At 39.7% G+C, this 17,184-nt stretch overlaps 1 protein-coding gene across 1 annotated transcript in view; it reads right to left on the bottom strand.

Moving 5' to 3' along the window:
• The window catches only part of Tp53bp2 (tumor protein p53 binding protein 2), a 53,275-nt gene that overhangs the window by 5,112 nt on the left and 30,979 nt on the right, over nucleotides 1–17,184 (bottom strand). Inside the window, exons 6-16 of the mRNA XM_042681847.1 lie at nucleotides 15,513–15,687; nucleotides 14,409–14,590; nucleotides 13,887–14,051; nucleotides 13,224–13,452; nucleotides 11,739–11,846; nucleotides 11,255–11,403; nucleotides 9,274–9,736; nucleotides 7,619–8,388; nucleotides 4,539–4,676; nucleotides 3,748–3,881; nucleotides 1,423–1,589 (exon numbers count right to left, since the gene is read on the bottom strand). Of these exons, the coding sequence (XP_042537781.1) occupies nucleotides 1,423–1,589; nucleotides 3,748–3,881; nucleotides 4,539–4,676; nucleotides 7,619–8,388; nucleotides 9,274–9,736; nucleotides 11,255–11,403; nucleotides 11,739–11,846; nucleotides 13,224–13,452; nucleotides 13,887–14,051; nucleotides 14,409–14,590; nucleotides 15,513–15,687 (2,680 nt within the window). The remainder of the gene's footprint in view (nucleotides 1–1,422; nucleotides 1,590–3,747; nucleotides 3,882–4,538; nucleotides 4,677–7,618; nucleotides 8,389–9,273; nucleotides 9,737–11,254; nucleotides 11,404–11,738; nucleotides 11,847–13,223; nucleotides 13,453–13,886; nucleotides 14,052–14,408; nucleotides 14,591–15,512; nucleotides 15,688–17,184) is intronic.

The raw sequence follows: 17,184 nt of genomic DNA, 5'->3' as shown, positions 1-17,184 counted from the left end.
CTTATTCAGAGAACAGAAACTTTTGCCAGTCCAGGAACTTAAATAAAAAAATTAAAAGAACTTAATGTGTCTAGAATATTAACAGAGTAAATGATATGCTTGTCAACTTTCAGCATACTTCCAAGTATAATGACCAAGGAATTCTGAAAGTATCACTTCCTTTTTTACCTGACACTCAGGACAGACAGGAAAAGAAGAAATAATAAAATCGCAACTATTAAAATGTTCTCCATTGCAGGGCGCCAGTGGCTCATACCTATAGTTCTAGTTACTCAGGAGGCTGAGTAACTGGATCACAGCTGAGTAACTGGGGATCACAGTTTGAAGCCAGCCCAGGCAGGAAAATCTGTAGACTCTTATCTCCAATTAACCACCAGAAAACTAGAAGTGGAACTGTGGCTCCAAGTGGTATAGCTTTGAGCAAGAAGAGTTTAGAGATAGCACCTAGGCCCTGAGTTCAAGCCCCACAACCAACTAAGAAAACGCAAAGGTCTCCATCAACTCCCAAATGGAGAAAGAAAGGAAATTCATATAAAATATGTGAGGATATAGAATATAGCATCTCTGACATAAAAGTCCATATAGCCACTCTAAAAAATAATGAAAAGCAGAATCCTGAATGACTTTGAAAACCAAAAATTGGGGAAAGAAAAAGATCTCAAAAAGCTTACTTTTCACACGAGAATTAACCAAGTTTCAAATTAACTTTTTTGGGGGGGGCAGAGGGGTGCCAGTACTGAGATCCAGGGCACTTTCCCTTAGCCTTTGTACTTAAGGCGGGTACACTACTGCTGATACACACCTACACTTCTGGCTTTTTGCTGGTTAACTGAAGAGCCTGACTTTTTTGCCTGAGCTGGCTTTGAATCACAATATGAAGATCTCAGGTCTCAGCCTCCTAAGGATCTGGGATTAGACATGAGCCACCAGTGTCTAGTCCAAATTAACTTTGAAGCTGCACTTTTCTCCACATATACCTTGCAATCCTACAGGCAGAGGGCAATGAGATGATAACCAGAAACAACAGTCAACTTGCAGGTGATAGGAAGAAAGGAAAGGGAAAGGAAGGGAATTAGACAATAAGGTTTTCAACAATTCCAAGTTAACTTCCATGAAAAGATACATATTAGTCACCATTAAGGCTAAAACGTCACTTAGTGGGGTTGATTATCCAAAGATTTAAAATCAGCCTACTATGTCAATAGCAGCATTAGCATTTCTCAGCTGAAATAGCAACAGCCATTTCAAGACACACACAAAGAGCTGTGACTAGGCTGTCCTACGTTTAGCACCTGGAACCAAGCAAAGCAAAGAGATTTTTCCAAATAAGTAACACACTTATTAAATCATACCACAGAAGGAGGAAGGGGGAGAGGTAAACAAATGCAGACATCAACACGCTGAGCCTTGTGGGTTACGCACCATAGAGAAACTGAGAGCACTGCGTGTAGCCTTCCTCCATTTCCTCACACTTATCTGCAGCAGTCTGCATGTCACTGTAGGTCATAGCGAACACCGCCGCTCCAGATTCCACCAAGAACTTACACACCTGGACATTGTTACACGAGGCAGCACAGTGCAAAGGCGTCCTGTGAAGGAAGCACAGCAAGAGTTAAAAATGCTCTCCAAAGTGATTGCCACCTGTTTGGTAAGTTGTATATAAGGAAGTTTTTCCTTATATTTTAACTTCCTTGGGGGCATGTTGTTCTGGGTTTTTCTTCTTTCTCTTTCCTATTGCAAAGTATTATTCCTAGCTCAGGAAACAATAGCAATTTTTTATTTTTTATTGCATGGTTTCTAAGAGTAAAAGAACTGTATACCATCTAAGCTTCCAATATTAGGGAAACAAGGACAGTTCAATGTAATAAGGATTTGACTTGGGGCTGGGAAAGTGGCTCAGTGGTAGAGTGCATGCCTTGCATGCATGAGGCCCTGGGTTTGACTCGTCAGCACCACATAAGCAGAAAAAACTGGAAGTGGCACTGTGGCTCAAGTGGTAGAGTGCTCGCCTTGAGCTGAAGAGCTGAGGGACAGCGCGCAGGCCCAGAGTCCAAGCCCCACGACCGACAAAAAAAAAAAAAAAACATTTCAAACAAACAGACAAAAAAAAGGATTTGACTTATTTATAATGCCAAACCAAAAGTTAGGCTACAGTATCACAAAATCTATTATTAACAACATTAAGAGCTTGAAGGCTGAAGGAGCAAGTAGAGCATGTGTGTAATATGCACAAAGCCCTGGGTTCAATCCTACCACCAACGTCTGGAGATGGAGGGGGATGGGAGTGTTAGAGCAGCTTAAAGCAAATACATTCAAATCTATCAATGGTTAGATTATTGGAGGTGCAGATAGCTTGCTTTTCTCTTCTTATTTCTCTATTTTACACATTTTCCAGAATGGATACATGTTACTTCTACAATTACTTTTAAATGCAAGAAAGTGTCTCCAAGCATTATTGACAACAATGAAAAACTGGAATGATAAAAAGCTAATTCAAATTTACTTTTATGTCTTATATGCAACTTACATGAATCTGAAATAATTATTTGTACATAGAAAGGGAAAACAAGCTATAAAAAACTAAATACTAATATAACTTTTAAAGTTTTTTACTAGTCCACAAAAAGAACTTTCAGCTGTCACCCCTTATCCACAGTTTTGCTTTCTAGTTTCAGTTGCATGAAGTTAATCAAGATCTAATACTACTAAAAGGAAAATTCTAAAAATAAGCCAAAAGTTTTCAATCGAGCCCGGTTCTCAGAAGTGCGGTGAAATCCTGCACCGCCAGCCCTGGGATGTGACCATGCCTTGTCCAGTGCGTCCACAGTCAAGCCACCTGTGCTTCATCACCAAGTAACCAATTCTATACCCAAATCACTTTCATTGTATTCCAGTGCCTGTGTCCAAGAAACCTCCATTTTACTCAATCGCCTCAAGGGACAAGAGCAGGGATGCTTTATTACAGTATATTATTGTGACTATTTACTGTTGTTAAATCACAGGTATGTATGCACAGATTCAAAACACTAGTGTATATACAGGGCTCAGTGATATCCTCAACTTCAAGCCTTCCCAGAGGGTCTTGGAATATAACCCCATATAATAAAGTTTAACTACTGTATTATAATTTAAAGCTTAAATCTTCCTTCTTTTTTAAAAACAAGAGGCAAAATTTACTATCCAGTCTATTGTAGTTATTGGGAATAACAGTACCTCATCAGGACCATTATTATTATCATTATCATTATTATTGTTATATGCCAAGTAACATTTTTGTTATCCTGCAACAATATCAGTGTTTTACTAACATACTAGGTGCCACAAAATGTCCCATGAAAAATGGATTCAATGGTTAAATATATTTGTGGAATATTATAAAATTATAATACCCTCTTAGAGACATGAAATTCATATCAGTATATTAAACACTCAAAAGTTTCAAGGATTTAGACCATGCTTAACTCAGCATTTCTCAAATTTAAGCATGCTTATTTATATATTACTTGGTAACACTTATCTTTACTGTAACTTAATTATTAAACTTTTTTTAAAAGTCCATCTACTACTTCCAGAAATGGACAGAAATAACTGCCCTATGAGACATGCTAACTCCTCAAAAACACATAGCATGTCTGTCTACTAACAACAAGAATGGGAGGGTATACACTCACATACTTCATCTTCTGCAACACTGCTCATACAGCACACTTTCACAACTGAAGCTAATCTATGTTAAAGGAGACTTACCATCCATCGCTATCTGCAGCATTCACATTCACACCAAACTGTACCAGGAACTTCACGATTTCTGTGTGGCCTGCGCACACAGCATTGTGTAGGGCTGTGATGCCTTCATCATTGGGCAGACTTGGGTCATCAACCTGTAGCATCAATCAGAAGGGTAAGTGAGCTTCACTCCAAGTATTGTCACCTAGCTCCTTGGGGTTAAGATGACTGTAAGAGACTTTTGGGGCAGTTTTAAAAATCATAAGTAAAACTTATAGAACTAAGAAAACTTTATTAAGAGCAGTTCTAAAAATAGAGCAGAGAAAAGCCAAATTGAAGTAGTTGTTCACTATAAAAATATTTTTAATTAAAAAAATAAATTACACCCTTATAGTGATTTTTATTTATCCTCTGAACTTGGCATCATAAATAAGTCACATTTGCTATGGAAAGGAAAAACAAAGATCACATAAAAATGTTTTAAACGGTAGGCTTCTGAAAAGTAAGTACCATATCAGTAATTCAATACTGTACAAGAAAAATCCATATATGAGCAATGTTTATAGCAGAGAATATTGTCCCAAAGAAAGAAAAGCACTTTAAGGTTCTAAGTGAAAACTGAACTTCTATGTATCCGTATTTCTATTACATTTTTAGAATAGCACAGCCTATTTTAGAGCATAATTAAAAGTTCCTCTCCACATCCCAAAAAAAGAAAATTTAAAAACAGAATTTCTCTATGGTTTAAGTTTTTAAAGGGTCTATTCTGACCCTTAAAAAAATGAAACACAAAATCCTATTTATAGCCATACCTCATAAATAATTCTCTGTACTAGGTCAAATTCCCCCTCCAAAGATGAATCGAGGAGTAGAGCAAGAGGGTTGAATTTCACTCTCATCCCGTGGGCTATGCGCTCAGAGCCGGCTTTACGTAAGTTTGTCCTTTTCCCCTGCAATGGAAATGCACAAAAAAATTAAGCCAAAGAAAACAACAAAGAATGAACCAATGCAACAGCGATACTCACAAGACACTATTTTAGAAATGAACTTTACAACTTGGGGGAGGGGAGTCGGGAAGAGGGAAAGTAGGAGAACACGAGGAAGGAGGTAACACTGTTCAACAAGAACCGTACTCATTACCTTACTTAATGTAACTGTAACTCTTATCACCTTTACAATAAAATAAAGTTAAAATTTTTTAAAAGGGCAGAAAAAAGATCATAAAAATATTCAAAAGAAAGTAACAAAAAGCTAAAGTAGTAAAAGGAACTTTAGAAAAAGAGAAAGCTTACATATTATAGTACACTGCTTAATAAATTTTCATGAAGTGACTATCCACATAGCCAAGTGGGAGGAGCTTAGCCTTACAAAGCCTGATGGAAGTCCCGGTGAGGACATGAGAATACAAATGGAGCTCAGTATAATCTGAAGTGACAACTAGTCTGGCTATCCATCAAGCAGCACAATCAGCCAATAGTGGTCTTTAAATCGCCCATCTGAATACAGTACAGCAAGCCTCACACTCAAGCTGGGTAACAGCCAAGCTCAGGACTATAATACCTAAGATATACAAATGACCGTTCACTTACTCTTCACAAAAACCCCACTGTCCCTTATTTTACACAAAAGAAAACCAAGACACACAGCTGGTAAGCAGCAGAGCTGGATTGTAAATGCAGGTAAAGCTGGCTTCCTCGAAGCCCTTCTCAACCCATTTCATACCTCAGTGCTTCCTCTGGTAAATGTAGGCAATTAAGCTAAATAATAAAGTTATTACTAGGTATACCCAGGAGGAGTCTTACTCATCTCAGTATGTTTTTTCAGGCTGAAAAAAAAAGGCATTAAGATCTAGCTCTAATACTATAAAAGGTTCCTTAAACACATTCAACAAAATAGAAACACTTTCTAAAGTATGATATATACACTTAATATGCATATGATACATACATGATACTGTGTTTTTATTATATGCTTTTATTTCAAATTGGAAAGCCACAGGCGAATGAAGAACACAAAGTGACGAGCAACACCTCGCAACTGCACCTACAACCCTCAGGCTGGGAATGCTGCTAACAGCTGTCCTAAGTGACCAACTTCGGGGGAAAGGACAAGACAGTGCTTCAGACAAGAAGGAAAAACAGTAAATCACTCTCCGAGAAGAAAGGCACAGTATCTTCCAAACAAAGTATGATCCTTTGACAAATTCCAGTTTCTTTTCTCCTTCCGTTAAAGTAAAATTTATTTTGACGTAACAACAAAAAAAGAGGAGAAACAACAAATAGTTATGGTGAGGGGTGGTCTTGGTCAGTATGGTTTAAACTCTTCTCACATTTAAGACTAAAATGAGGAGAATCAAGCCTTAGAACTTAAAAGACAAAATGGTTTAAAAAAATGATAACTTCTATTTTAAAACTTTTTCTTCTCATTTCAAATGTTTTCTGTTTCGTAAGAGTTTTAAATAAATGTCTACTGTAACCAGTAAAGTAACTTCGGATAGCCAGAAGATATATTAAGGGATCCAACATATAAAGTATAATTTTTAAACAATCATTTAAAAGTGCTATTTTGCTTTTAACACATTTTAAATTCATGACTCAACTACCTATGTGAGTATGTGTGTATGTACCTATCTATGTCTGTAGCTAGATATTCTATGCTTAAAGAATCCAAATGACTTCTAATCAAAATATAGAGAAGCAGACTTTACTCAGACATTATGGAGTTACCTAGCTCTCATCTATTTCAAAGTGACTCGACAAATTTCTAAATAAAAGCCTAATTCTTAGAAGCAGTATAGAAGGCACCCCAAAGCCCAAAAAACATATAGTTTTAAATAACAACGTTAGAGTACAAAGGAACTTAGGAATCATGTAGTTGCTAGAGTTCCAAGCTCCATAGGGGAAGGAAGACCTAGAGATGCCCACCACCTTCTGCCCAGTTACCTCCCTGCTACCTCTTCACCCAACTCTTCCAATTTTATACTATTGTAAGATTTCACCTAATACTTCATTAAAAACAAATTTCATTGATAGCAAAAAGAAATGTTTGAGAATGGGACACTGCCTAGAAGAGATTTATGCTATCTGCCAGGCTTCACAGGGCTAAGCTAGGAATCAAGTTCCAATCCGGGTCTTTTCATTCCAGTGTTGCTCCCCTAATGTGGATCAGCTAGATGGAGAGGGAAACAGCAAATGAAGCATTTATAAAGATAAGAACAGTAATTGTTTCAGGTTCTTTTTAAAATACAGAAAGTCTTTATACTGAATATACTACATTTTACGGCATCTATTAAAAGCCACTCTGTGCAAGGGAAAGACTTGGAAAAAAATTATATTAAGTGAAGTAAGCCAGGCACAAAGAAACATAGGTCCCATGGTTTCCCTTATTTGCAATAACTAGTATATGTCTGAGACAAGCAGAAACAGTCAGATAAGTTGATGTTAGGTGAAATGAACCCCAAGATAAGGATTCAAATGTTTTTTTCTTTCTTGCTGTTTTCTTTGTTGCTTTGTATGTCCCTCCCCCACGGTATAACCCCCGTTTTCACTGTATTTGATGTAGCTATAATTTGTGGAGGGGAAGGTGAACCCATTGCAACAGTGAGATGTACAAGACGTTATGTTGAAAAACGAACTTTACAACTTTGGGGCAGTGGCGGGGGTGGGGAGGGGATGGAAAGGGATGGGAAGGGGAAACAAAGGAGGAGGCAACAATGCTTGCTAAGAAATGTACTCATTACCTTGCCCATGTAATTGTAACCCCCTCTGTATGGCATTTTCACAATAAAAAATAAAAAAAATAAAAAGGCAAGCTGGAGAAGAATATGACCGTCTAGTAGGGCATGACAAAGTAACACCTTCCCTAAATGGCCATGAGGCATGACGTTACTTACAGGAGGTAGAGAGACCTGTCCAGTGATCTCAGGTGGGCGCATGCGCACAGAGTCTTCTTCAGGCACTTCAGGCTCCCCGGATGGGTAAGGTGGGGGTGGGTAAGGAGGGTACTCTTCCAGGTACACTTCAAGCAGATGAGGAGCCTCTGGGTTTGCTTCTTCTGCATTATTCTGAAGATTTGAACTGATCTCTGGGACTCCTTCAGGCACATAATCAAGGCCTGGAGAAGCAGTTGGCATGTCATTGTTCTCTGTACTGGTGCTTCCCACCTCCTCTGGGGGCAATGATTCAGCAGCCAGGGATACAACCTCCTTTTCTGGCTCTCCATGTAAATAGGGATTCACAATATCGACCGGGCTTTCTGGGCTGACAGTCACTGAGGTGGATGACTTAGACGGAACTGAGATGGTCTCCATGGCAGCGATGGTTGTCCGCTGGTACAAAAGTTTCTGAATATTTGGTCCATTGGGACCCTCTGGCTCTGTAATAGAGCTACGCTTCTTTAGAGGCCTTGGTGCATTAGATAGTTTCTTTCGTAGGGCTTCCAAGTCAGCATCACTCTGGTTTCGATAAGGATTAGATAAGAAAGGCAGCAATTTGGTTGGGCTGAGTGGTCGAGGAATTCTTTCGTTTTCATGGTTCTCGTGGACTGAAGAAACAGGCTCTGTTTCAGGTTCTGGACTGCCAGGCTTGCCCTGGCTGTTGGAATAAATGTTCTCTGGGTGCTGCTGTGGATTTTGGACAGCAGCAATCACAGGCTTACCATACACTAGTCAGGAAAAGGAAGAGAAAAGCTCTCATTAGCACTAAACAAAACTAGACAGGAACAGGAACAGTTAACAACTAAAGCCCCTCTTAATTTCAGTCACCACACAACTGCCCCTCAAGCAGAACTGACTTCTTAAAATAACAAAAGACAAAGCAAAGATGAAATCTTTGCATATTAAGCATATTATAGAATCAAAATCCCCTCTGATTTTAAAGGGCACCATTATTTTATGAAATAGTAAGAAAATCTGGCCAACTATAAGCAATCACTGACTGTGGTATCCTAATTTAAAATGACAACATGAAAAAGGCTTAGAACCAATAAAAATTTTAATCCATTACATGCTCAAACCAAATGCAAATAGGCACTATCTCAATTTTATACTGTTCAAAGTGAATCACTGAGAAATTATATTTGGCTTACAAATTAAGAACCACTGTCTTTTTAACATTCAATTCTATCAAAATCATCTAGTTCCAAATTATTAGTGGTGTTTTCACCAAGGATTCATGATAGAACATGAAGGAGCACTACAATGATTCTTAGATAAGCTAGTTACAGTTTCCTATTTAGCATTGTGTCCTCATTAGAATAACTTAAAAATATGGCTGTATCGCTTCTGAAAGTACAAGACACAGAGCACTACTGCCCCAGCCCCATTCTCTGAGCACCAACAGTGCCTGGGCACAGGAGCAGAGCAGATTCGGCCACCTTACCCCACCCCCACCGTGTCAGAACTGCCCCTGCACAGTGCAGTACAGTTTCAGCTCTCAGCAATCGCATCAGCCAACCAAATAGAGAGCAGTTATTTTGCCGTCTGCTGGCAGCTCTGGGGTAGGATGTCAGCATGCCATCTATTTAGGTAGAGGAGACCAAGAACGTTACCGCTTGCAAAGTGTGGGCCTCTGCTCTGCGTCTTGGTCAATGCACTCTGCACGGCCTGTTGGAAATTCTTTCCTGGAGCCTGATGCTGTGTATACATAGAGTATATGGAACTTGCTGCCACGGTCTGTGGTTTTCGGAAGGCTGGAAGGAGGGCGTCTTTAGAAGGCTGAGGAGTAAAGGGCCGGACTGCAGCAGCAGGTGGACTCTCCTGCTTAGACCCTGGAGAAAGGGTTTGGTCCTGACCTGCAGGTGTGTTGGGAGACAGTAGCACCCTCGGCTGCTGCCCTGCAGCTGGCTTGGATTTATTCCCCATGGATGTAAGCACTGTTGGCAACTGCTGAGGATTTCCATCGAGCTTAATGTCTAAAGGTGGCTGATTTGTTTGTCCAAAATAAGGCAAATTAATCTGTTTTGGTTTTGTAGGAACGGGAGGTGGTACTTTAGCCACATTTTTATTTGCAGCCTATAAAACACACAGACACACAAGAGGAGAGTGGGGATAAGTTAAAACACTGTATAACTGAGTATATAGGACATCTTAGACAACCTAATTTACAAATATAAGTGTACCATACGGGCATATTAACTCTTTAAAGATATAACAACTTAAATCCTTTAAAAAGCCTCAAATCTCTGTATTTAAACGTATTTCTTAGGAGATCTCAGTGAAGTAAACCATTCTCCCCCTACATGACTTCCTTCTTGTTCCTGCTCACTTAAAAACTTTTAATAGCTGTCTTTCAAATTCTCAGGTAGCACCAAGAAATAAAAGCCATTCTTGTTCACTAGAACCTCATAATCTAGCCAGGTGTTGCTGTGCATGCCTGTAACCCCAAAATCTGGGGGGCTTACACATAAGAATCATGAATTAGAGGCCAACCTGAACGACAAAGAGACCCTGTCTCAAAAATAAATAAACAAACTCGGGAAATATTTCTCTACTTCTATTCATCCCTACTTTAACCCCATTACACTAAAATAAATCGTTGTTAACAATTAGAAAGAAGAAACCCACAAGCCAGGTACCGGTGGCTCACGCCTATAACCTTAGCTACTCAGGACACTGAGCTCCAGAGGATCACAGTTTGAGGTCAGCCCAAACAAAAATCTTCACTAGACACTATCTCCAAATTAACCAACAAAACACAGGGATGGAGGTGTGGTTCAAGTGGTACAGCAGCTTAGTAAGTATAAGGCCCTGAGTTCAAATTCCAGTACCATCAAACAACACACACACACACATGCACGCGCACACACACACACACACACACACACACACACACACACACACACACACACACACACACACACACACACACACACACACACACAACCAAATAATCCCAAAGAAAATTTAAAATTCACCTCACTTGTAGCGTTCACCCTAACCTGCTTATCCAAAGTTTAGATCCTGATGGTTATAACAATGATTTGTTATGAAGTTGTTTGACCTAACTTCAGCTCCAAATTTCAAATGATTCTCATAAAGCACACTTTGTTCTTCAATGTGCTTACATTCTTACAAAAATCATGACATATGACTAGGAAGCAAAAACATCATTCATTCTACAATACAGTGCGAAAGCAAATATATTCAGGCAAAAATGTGAAAGTAACAGAATGCTATTACATTTTCTTTTCTTTTTTTTGGGGGGGGGGTCTGGTCGTGGGGCCTGAACTCTGGGCCTGGGCGCTGTCCCTCAGCTCTTCAGCTCAAGGCTAGCGCTCTACCACTTGAGCTACAGCGCCACTTCCAGCTTTTTTCTTTTTGCTTATGTGGTGCTAAGGAATGGAACCCAGGGCCTCAGGCATGCAAGGCAAGCGCTCTACCACTGAGCCACCTTCCCAGCCCTGCTATTACATTTTCTAATGTTCCAGATACACTTTATTTCATCTGGTCTCTTTCACCAATTTTATTTCTTCTAAAACATATGCTACAGAACTACCACTGCATTTTAACAACTGGAATACTCCTAAGTACCTGCGCATCCCGCAAGATATCCTCACTGCTCTGGTTCTTCCGCAGTGTACCAAAGGAGGAGGGGGCAGCACATTGGTCCACAGTGTCGAACATTGAAAAGGGACGCACTTTCTTCTCTTTCTCCCTCAGTGGAACCTCCCCATCATCCACTGGAGATAGAAAACACACTTTGATATTCAAACCATTTGGACTGAAATTACTTATTCGTTCCTAAGTTTCTCTCTCCTCAATCTCTATTGAAATTCTGTACTCATCAACTCCCTTTCTATTTTGAGCTAAACTGAGAAAAGGATAACCCAAATGCTACAATGCTAGCCCCTTACTTCCTCAGCTAAATGAAGGAGTCATGGACATAAACTACAGTTTATACTTAAAACTATCCCTAACTTTATGACATCAGAATATAAACTATGTAGGAAACAATATCCAATACCTTTTCAATGGCAAAAACAGTAACTATCTGGATGGTGCAGATGAACCTCACCTTGGTCCAGGGCATTCCCAGCACTCTGAGGTACAGGGGCAGCTTGGCTTGGGAAAAGATCTGCATTTGAAGGGCTCCAATCAGGACCACCTGGATGGATTTTAGAGCCTAGAATGCAGAAAAACAGCTACAAATGACAGAATTCTAAAAGCACTTTTATTTATTCTTTCTGTTCAGACTTTGCACCTCTAAAATCAGCTTTAAATTCCAGACTCAACGACCTAGTAAAATTTATTTTAAAAAGACATTTTTTTTCTAATTCCAGGTTTTTCCCACATTTCTCAGTGTAACATTAGTTACAGCAGACAGAGTCTGGAGCAGCAAAGACCCACGCTAGGCATGCCTGTCTAGCAAGCTGCTCAAGGACCTGAGTTCAAATTCCAGTACGGAAAAAAAAACCCCATGTCTTATTCTTTATTTTCTTCATTGTGGAAAAAATAGTGTATCACCTAGAAAATAATTTATAAGCCCCGCAGACATACCTTACACACAATACCTTAAGTGACATGTGTACAACACAAAGACAAAGAGAAGACTTTTAACCCATGGCCTTTCACAAATCAATGTGTTCAGGACTTTTACACACTGATATTTAAATTTCAAATGCCAGCCTTCTTTTAAACTTGGCCTTACAAAAACAAAACTGTAACTCTCTAAAATAAAATTCAACGTAGGTGGCACTACTGCTTCACAGCACTTACCGTGGCAAAATAAAAAAATACAATGAGCTATTTTTTGCATGTTAATAACAGGTTGAAGAAAAAAAAATAACACTGGCTACTACCTTTTCCTTCTGGAGGTCTGAACAGGGTAAAGAATGTTTATGGCTTTTGCCTCCCACAACTCTCCCTTCATTTTTTTTCTTTCTGTTACAAAGTCCTGGCCTGCACCCTAGGACTACATAGAATGTAAAGTTTACTAATGCCAGGACCCTGTTATGTTCACTTTTCAATGCTCAAATTGTTTACTTTTATTCTAAAAATCATCAGTATATAAATTTCCATGCATAAACAAATGAATATGCAACATTATTCATTTAGAAAATGAATTTAGCACTTAACTTTCTTTAACGATAACACTATTTATATATATACATATATGTATATATGATCTGTGTACAAAAAAAAGAAATGTTCTCGACAAGAGACATAAATTTTCTTTGTAAAGAAGGAACTTGTTTTGTTGTCTTGTTCTGCTGACATAGTCTCTATGTACCCCAGGGGAGCTTTGAACTTGAAATCCTTCTGCCTCTGCTTCCAAAGTGCTGAGATTACAAGTGTGCACCCACCATGCCTGGTAGAAAGGAACTCCTAAAAATAACTTTCTGATTTTATCTTATTTCATTTCCTAAGTGGAATTTTTTACTCAGGGAAAATGTAAGAAAAAAACAAAGACAAAAACAAAAAAAAAAAAAACCTTTTAACTCAGGCATGGGAAAAATAAGTGTATCTAGGAAAACAAACTGTGTAAAGACTTTGTTTTTACCTTTACTTTGCAAAGCAGCCCCAGACCTCATATTGGGTAGTGTCTGTATCTTCATTGGGCCCTCTGAAGCCTGTAAGACCAAGGAGCCATCAGGCAGGGCTGGTTTCACCAGTAGTTCGGGCCTTGAGGGCATCCGTGGCATGGTAGATGACTGGATATAGGGACCCACAGCAGCCACGCGACTTGGGGCTGACATCACTTGCTGGGGAAGATTTCCATCAGATGAAACCTCAGGCAAGAAGACAGGTCTTTTTGTATTACAAGCTGTACTGGATGATCACACTCAGAAAAGCCTGTGACATTTTCATAATGATTGCTTTCAGAATCTAACCATAGATACCTACTCAAAACATCCCTTTACAAAAGCACTCCACAATGTGCTCTCTCTCACCCATCCTTAATAAAAGTATAAGCAGGACTACGTAAGTAAAACTTTTTAAAAAGTAAAAAAGCAGTGAGTTATCTTCCAAAGATCTAAGACTACTCTTTTTTTTTTTTTTTTTGGAGGACACGCTTACATGAGAATTCTCTCAATTAGCTGCTTAAGAAAATCTGAACTCATTGGGCAGGTCATCCTTCTCTCCCCTTCTCCCCTCCCTCAGCCTGCTCCCTCCTCCCTGGCTCACTGCCCTCCCCCAAACCAGGTTCAGGAAGCCCACTCACTGGGAGATTCTCCCTCTGCTGTAGTGCTGCCTTCTTCTTCCACAGCCGGTCCCTCAGCTCATTAACACGCTTATCCATGATGGCCACTTCTGAATTGCGCTTATTCAAACACTCCCTCTGTTGTTGCAGCTTGGCATTCTGCTCTTGATTCAATTTGTTTCTTAGCTGAATAAAATAGGAAGGAAACAAAAAGAAAGCCAAAAAAATAAAATTTCTCCAACAGGTGATCACATGGTTAACTATGACATAACTTCTAAAAATGCAAGGTCCTTCTCCACATGCCTCACCTCCTGCTTTAAAATTAAGTGACATGTGTGCGAGTCCATTGGCTGTGGTTGTGCCTCAAGTTTCCTGGGTAAGGTAACATCAAGTTTATTCTGGATTCTCTGGGGTTTAGGGCTCTCCTCTCCTTCTACCCGAAGGAAGGCAGCTGTAATCTAGCACTTCCTGCCACTTCTGAGGACAGAAAGCTCTGTGTTTCCTCCCAGGACTCTGCATCAGGAATCAGCAGCTGTGGCCTACCTGCAGTTCCTTGTAGAGGCGATCGAGCTCAGCCACAGCGGACTGGTTGTCATGGTGGCCGTCGATCCTGCCGTTCTTGAGCATCTCTAGCTGCCGGGTAAGTTCTTCTACTTTTGACACAGCCAGAACGAGCTCCCTCTGTTTTTGTTGGAACAAGCTATTCATCTGTTCAATTTCCTCCACTACAATGAGAGGGTTGAAAAGAAAAGTGAGAATGGATTACTTCCCTGGCAACCAAGCTTTACAAGAAACTTTCCAATTAAAAGTAGAAAACTCTCAGAATGTCCTAAAACCAGCCTCACTTCTTTTAGAAGCAAATGAAATCAACACAGACATCTCTAAACGTCTACCATCTGGATGCAGATAGTTGAAGGATTTGGAGAATTTATATATTGACTACTATTAAACATTCAACTCCAAATTTTGAAAACAATGAAATTTGTTCAGTGTTTTTTTTCCCAATCTTATAATGACAGTAGCTGGAACTACGGAATCACTATAATTGTCATTAAAATGGTATTATTATAAGTGGAGCTATCATATGAACAAAAATCCTTACCTTCAACAAATTCTTAATTTGAAAAAAAAAGTTAAAGAAACCTTACATCTTCAGAAGCAATTTTAAAACCATGTCTAAAACACTTAATGATGCATTCCACTGGGAGAAACTTGTAGTATCAAAATTACATGTAGTAAATTACACTTTTTCAACAAAATCTCTCCCTAAAGTTTTGAGACTCAGCCGGGCGCCGGTGGCTCACACCTGTAATCCTAGCTATTCAGGAGGCTGAGATCTGAGGATCGTGATTCAAAGCCAGCCTGGGCAAGAAAGTCCCTGAGACTCTTATCTCCAATAAACCACTAGAAAACTGGAAGTGGTGCTGTAGTTCAAGCGGTAGAGCGCTGGCCTTGAGCTGAAGAGCTCAGGGACAGGGCCCAAGCCCAGAGTTCAAGCCCCACGACTGACCAAATAAATAAATAAATAAATAAATAAAGTTTAGAGACTCACCTTTATTCTTACTATAATTCAATATATATTTCCTATACCATTCTGCTTTTTAATGCCAAAATGGCTTTCCCCAAAGTCTCCTGGGAACAACTTACCAAGTTTCCCATTGCTCAGCCTCTTCTGTTCCACATGCCCTTTAAGTGCTCTCACTTTTTTGAGCTTGGCTTCCTGATTCTCAGCTATTTCTCTGAGCCTCTTAAGTTTCTCCTGCTCAGCAGCTTGTTGTTGTTGACGCTGATCTTGTTGTTTCAAAAACTTCAAGCGTTGTTCCTAGACATGAAACAAATCAACCATCAGGCACAGGTAAACTACTGATCTCAAAACCATCCCACAACCGAGGGTTCAGAGACAGGCGCAGGCTGGGTGTTCCGCTCCCCTACCTATCCCACACGCTGCCATCCCCAATTCCCTGTTAGGATCTTCAAAACAGACCCTCCTGAGACCACACTGGAAGCTCTGCGAGACAGGATCCAGGAATGGTTATTTTTAATTATAATGGTTTCTTTACAGCAAATAGTGATCGTTAAACTAACTTTCATAAAGAAGGAGCTGATGAAGAGTTGGGAGGCAGTGTAAGAACATAAATTCAAAAGATGTGGATTCAAATTCAGATCCAAACCCAAGTTCTGACATGTATTCCCTATGGATAAACTATACAGCATCTCCAAGTACAGATTGTTTCTTCATCTACAAAGTGGAAAGACTTGGTGATACTTGTTACTATGGTGAAGATTAAATGATCTAAGAAATGCAAATCTCTTATACTACATAAAAGGTAACTGGGAAGAGCCACAGAAAAAACACCTTTAGAAAACTGCTATTATAGCCAGGTATTGTGACTCAGACCTGTAATCCTCGATATTTAAAAGACTCATATTTTGGCAAACCATAGTTCAAGGTCAGTCCAGGAAAAACATTTGCAAGATCCTAGCTCAATTGATAAAAAGCTGGGTGCCATGGTACATACCTGTCATTCCCGCTATGTGGGAAGCTTAAATAGGAAGATAACTGACCACACTGGACCAGGCAAAAAGTGAGACCCTATTCAAATACTAACAAATGCAAAGGGTTGGAGACATGGCTCAAATGACAGTGCTAGGCCCCTTGTTCAAACCCCAGCACTACTAAAAAAGCCTACAGCTAGCAAAGAAGCAGCAGTGAGACTGGTTTTGACAGTATAAGAGAGGTTTTGTATAATTTTTCTTGTCAAGGCCAAAACTAGGAGAAGTCTATTCATAGCCCCAAATTAAGAAAGATGTCTACTATTCTTATCAAGCAGCAAAACGAGACAACACTAGCACTGGTGAACTTTAAAGCTGCTCCTGCTGTAGCTCAAAGTGGGTCTTGGCAGTAAAGCAAAGGGCTCCTTATAACCTTCCTAGTTCACTGCCTCTCAATGAGACATAATTCATTTTAATTAAAATTAGGGGTCAGGTCAGGCACAGTGGCATGTACCAATAGTCAACTATTCAGGAGGCTGAGGCAGGAGGATCATTAAAGCCCAAAGGTTGACTCCAGCCTAGGTAGCATAGATACTATGTCAGAAAAGGGAGGGGTGGGGGGAAGTCATCATCAAGGGTCAGGAAATTTTCAACATTGGAATAAAGCAAAGATTTCTACAAAGTGTTGAAGCAAAGGAAGAAAGAGCCATATAGCTTATGACTTTGGATTGACAATATCACGTTCAACGTGGGAAGCTGCCAACTTAATAAGGAATGTGGACTGGAAATGGCTCTACGCTTATGTTAACAATGATGGACTGGTAGG

Source organism: Dipodomys spectabilis, unplaced genomic scaffold, assembly GCF_019054845.1.
Source record: "Dipodomys spectabilis isolate Male_0828 unplaced genomic scaffold, ASM1905484v1 ptg000069l, whole genome shotgun sequence".
NCBI lineage: Eukaryota > Metazoa > Chordata > Mammalia > Rodentia > Heteromyidae > Dipodomys > Dipodomys spectabilis.
The sequence above is the reverse complement of the archived record's forward strand: the minus strand, read 5'-3'. Positions and strand labels throughout refer to the sequence as shown.